The 4,556-nt window shown below is 38.5% G+C and overlaps 1 protein-coding gene across 1 annotated transcript in view; it reads left to right on the forward strand.

The window, feature by feature from the left end:
• LOC307270839 (discs large homolog 1-like protein) overlaps nucleotides 1–3,163 on the forward strand; it is a gene marked incomplete at its 5' end in the record, with an annotated part of 7,699 nt that extends 4,536 nt beyond the window's left edge. Inside the window, one exon of the mRNA XM_080054724.1 lies at nucleotides 1–3,163. This exon is cut by the window's left edge and continues 3 nt beyond it. Coding sequence (XP_079910850.1) covers nucleotides 1–104 — 104 coding nt within the window.
• Between the last annotated feature and the right edge of the window lie 1,393 nt (nucleotides 3,164–4,556).

The following is a 4,556-nucleotide window of genomic DNA, read 5'->3' on the forward strand; positions in this document are numbered from 1 at the left end:
TGGTCCAGGGCGACACGTTAGAGGAGATTTATGATCAGGTGAAGACAGTCATCGAGGATCAATCTGGACCTGTCATCTGGGTCACCAGCAAGGACAAGCTATAGAGACTTATTACACACACACTGAGACACACACACACACAGGCAGACACACACACACACACACACACACACAGATTCACAGAGACACAGAAACACACACACAGTCTCTGTTTGGCACACACTCTCTCACACAGACACACACACTCTCTCTTTCTTTTTCTCACTCACACACAGATACACACAGTCTCTCTCTCACACACACACACACACACACACACACACACACACACACACACACACACACAGTCCAGCAGAGCAAAGCACACGGTACGGCTCCTTAATGTTTAAGGAAGAAAACGCGTCCATGGAAACGGCCAGAAGGAGAATTCTACGAAGCCGATTGAAAATTTACATTTTTTTTGTTTAATTTTTTTGATTAATTTTTTTTTTTTTTTTGGTTTGTCCCTAATTTTCAGATTTTGTTTCTTGGTCTTGTGGCGAGTGTCTGAGAGCCGGAATGTAATTTAAATATTTTGGGGGATTTCTTTGATTGATCCCCAAAATGTGATAACTGGTCGATAATGTAACAAAATCACACGTTGAGTCCAAACCTTAAGCAACATTTCATCCATTAATCACTGACTCACTCTATAATGTTTAGGAAGAAATTATGAGAATAGACGGAAAATAATATTCTGCTGATTTAAAAAATGTAATAAATTGTTTCATTATGGGAAGAAAATATATTACGTTTTGGGCATTTTGGTTAAAGGTGCTACGAGGAACTTTTTAAATATTTCTGAAACAGTCTCATGTTTTCCTCTGATGATCATGAATGACATGTAACAGCAAAACGAGACCATCAGTGCTAAAGAATGCTATTTTTATATAGTTTTTTCTTAATGCCTTTGTCATGGGTATATACGCTCACCCAGGAACAACAGCTGGCGTGGTAAAAACACTACCGCTTTATTCCAAAGGGGGGCGCTAGAATTAACACAAACTAGAAAGTTCCTCGGAGCAGCTTTGTTACATTTCAGTCTATTTAAAGGTTGAGACACAAAAAGCAGAACTTTGCACGTTTGAGCTTTAAACGGCATGTCAGTGATTCACCAGACAGACAGACAGACAGACACACACAGACAGACAGACACACGGACGGACAGACACAGACAGACACACACTGCCCGTTATTCACCAATCAGACAAAATGTACGTCTGTCACATTTCATTTCATTTTATTTGCTGTTGCAGGATGTGTGAGTGGACAACAAAGGGCGCCAGACACATGAACATAATCTGACTCGACTCACTTTATCTCAAACTCACGGGGAAGTCTTAGGTTGCGTTCCGAATCGCATACTTTCTACTATATAGTATGTAGAAAAAAGATTTAGGATGTCCCGATTCTTGTGGCCAGATTTAGGATGGTTAGAAGTACCCGGATGTCCTACTTCATGCGGCCAAGATTGTTAGTGTTGAAAAGTGCATCCTATTTGGGCGATTCTGACCCACAATCCAGTGCGCACGTGAAGTGACGTCACATCGACGAAGCCTCCATATGAAAACAAACGGGGATGCGACGGATATAAGAGCAAGAGGCAAGATCAAGGCGCCATGTTATGATGAAATAAGAGAGTAAAAGTATGTCCCAATAGTATGCCTACTGCATCCTAACTAGATTCTTTTTATCGTCAGATGTAGTATGTAGAATGGAAAAAAGAAAGAGTATGCGATTCGGAACGCAACCACTATTTCTCTTCAGATTTGTCTCAAACTCACGGGGAAGTCTTGGGTTGCGTTCCGAATCTCCTCCTCTTTCTTTTCTCTATTCTACATACTACATCCGACGATAAAAATAATCTAGTTAGGATGCAGTAGGCAGTAGTGTGCGCACTGGATTGTGGGTCAGAATCGCCCCAAATAGGATGCAGTTTTCAACACTAACAATCTTGGCCGGAGGAAGTAGGACATCCGGGTACTTCTAACCATCCTAAATCTGGCCACAAGAATCGTGACATCCTAAATCTTTTTTCTACCAAACTAAATAGTAGAAAGTATGAGATTCGGAACGCAGCCTTAGTTTTCAACGCTGAACACTTTCTGCAATTTAAGACCTTTTGCTTTTGATTATTTTACACACGCTGCAATGCTAGAAAAAAATCTTTTTCTCTTCAAGTCACAAATTATCTTTAAAATTTAAGTTGGACATCAGTTAGTGGTGAGATTGTAGATGTCGGCGCTCCCTTGCTAACCCCTCCCTTTTAGGGGAGAATTTACAGAAGCTACAGTGGCCTTCAAGGACAAGAAGCTATAGTTACTAAAGATGGCATCATCCACCACTGCCTCAAGTCTTTCCACAATATCAAGTGATGAGGTGAAGATGTATTTAGTTATTTATTCTATAGTACTTCTTCTTGGTCTTCCAACAGGTGCATTTCCCCAGGACGCCCACTATATATAAAAACGTGTAAGGCCGTTAAGTTTGTCCATTCTGTGCTATTGTAGAAACATGGCGGTGCAACATGGCGGCCTCAGCGCCCCGCTCCTATGTAGATACACACACTGATGATGAATATATATTTTAGGTCTTTTCCCAAAGAATAATCATAAATTCTTCACACTGCACCTTTAAATGAAAAGTCTCCAAATTGACAAAAAAAAAAATCCCGCCAAAAAAAATTGAATGACTTGAAAAGACGAGATTTTTTTTTTATTTGATTTTTTTCACAGTCCGACTGATTTTTTTAAACTTTATTGAACCCCTCAGACATTACAGCCTGAACACACACTTTCTTTTCACAGCGATAACTTGAGTTTGAACGAGACGGAAGAAGCCGGAGACACAGACAGAAATGATTCTTGTAAAAACAATTAAAAAAAGAGAGATTTTCAGATATTTTAACCCCTCGGTAAAAAACTGCCTATTTTGTTATAATGAGAAGTCTATATTAAGCACTACTACTACTACGGGAATTATTCTTTCTTCTTTTGCATTGTTAATTAATCATTATATATGAATAGAAAAGTATAAAAGAGAGATTTGAAATACGAATAAATATATATTTTTTCTTTTTCTTGTTCGATCACAACCTCCTCTGTCTTTTCATTTTCTTTTTTAAGCGTAAATAAAAACTTAACAAGAAATCGTGACGTAATGCTGTGGTTATTTGTGACACGCACACACACACACAGTCTCTCTCATACACACACACACACACGCACACAGTCTCTCTTACACACACACACACAAACACACAGTCTCTCACACACACAGTCTCTCTCTCTCTCGCTCTCACTCACTCACTCACTCACACACACACATTCTCTCACACTCACTCACACACAGTCTCTCTCTCTCACACACACTGTTACACATGTATATTTACAGAGTCAATTTTTTAAATCAGTTTGTTTGAACCTACACAGATCCTAGAATAGACAGATACCGATAGATAAATAGACAGACGGACAGACAGACGGACGGATAGGTAGATAGATAGATAGACAGACAGACGGACGGATAGGTAGATGGATGGATAGATAGATAGGCAGACAGATAGATAGATAGATGGATGGATAGATAGATAGGCAGACAGATAGATAGGTAGATGGATGGATAGATAGATAGACAGACAGACAGACAGACGGACGGACGGATAGGTAGATAGATAGATAGACACACAGACAGTTAATAAGGCCACCCTCCTTTTCAGGCTATTCTCATGGTAATGTTTACTGTCTGTGTCTCTGTTATCTTGAGATATTTAGTTCATCTTGTTAAGATTCTCATTTCTCAAACTATGTTATGGTCATAACTCACTCTACCCACAAGAGGGCGCCATCGTGTTCAGTTTGGGGCATTCGCTTCAGAAAGGAAAACAGATACAGGTACAGACAGACAGACAGACAGACAGACAGACAGACAGACAGACAAACAGACAGATAGACAGATAGACAGATAGATAGATAGATAGATAGATAGATAGATAGATCGTGCAAAAGTTCATTCATTTCAGTAATTCAACTTAAAAGGTGAAAATAATATATTATATAGACTCATTACATTCAAAGTGAGATATCTCAAGCCTTTATTTGTTATAATGTTGGTTATTGTGGTTTACAGTTTAGGAAAACCCCACATTCAAAATCTCAGAAAATGTTAATATTACATGAAATCAATAAAGAAGGGATTTTAAATACAGAAATGTCGGCCCCTCTATAAAGTATAATCATCCATATGTACTCAGTACTTGGTTTGGGCCTCTTTTGAATGAATTCCTGCCTCAATTCCAATTCATTTTCCATCATATTCTAATAATATGAGTATCACCTGTATTTACTTGCAACCAGTGTGTACACATTACATTTAATTGTCTTATTTTGAAAACTATTTATCATGTTTTATATAATTTATGTCCATTACATTTTAATGCAAGAGACGATTGTTCATTGTTCTTGTTAAAGGAATACTTCACCCATACGGAACCAGCGTTCTATCATTATAAAATCACT

The sequence above is a fragment of the Ammodytes marinus genome, assembly GCF_949987685.1.
Source record: "Ammodytes marinus genome assembly, contig: scaffold_271, whole genome shotgun sequence".
Classification (NCBI taxonomy): Eukaryota; Metazoa; Chordata; class Actinopteri; order Uranoscopiformes; family Ammodytidae; genus Ammodytes; species Ammodytes marinus.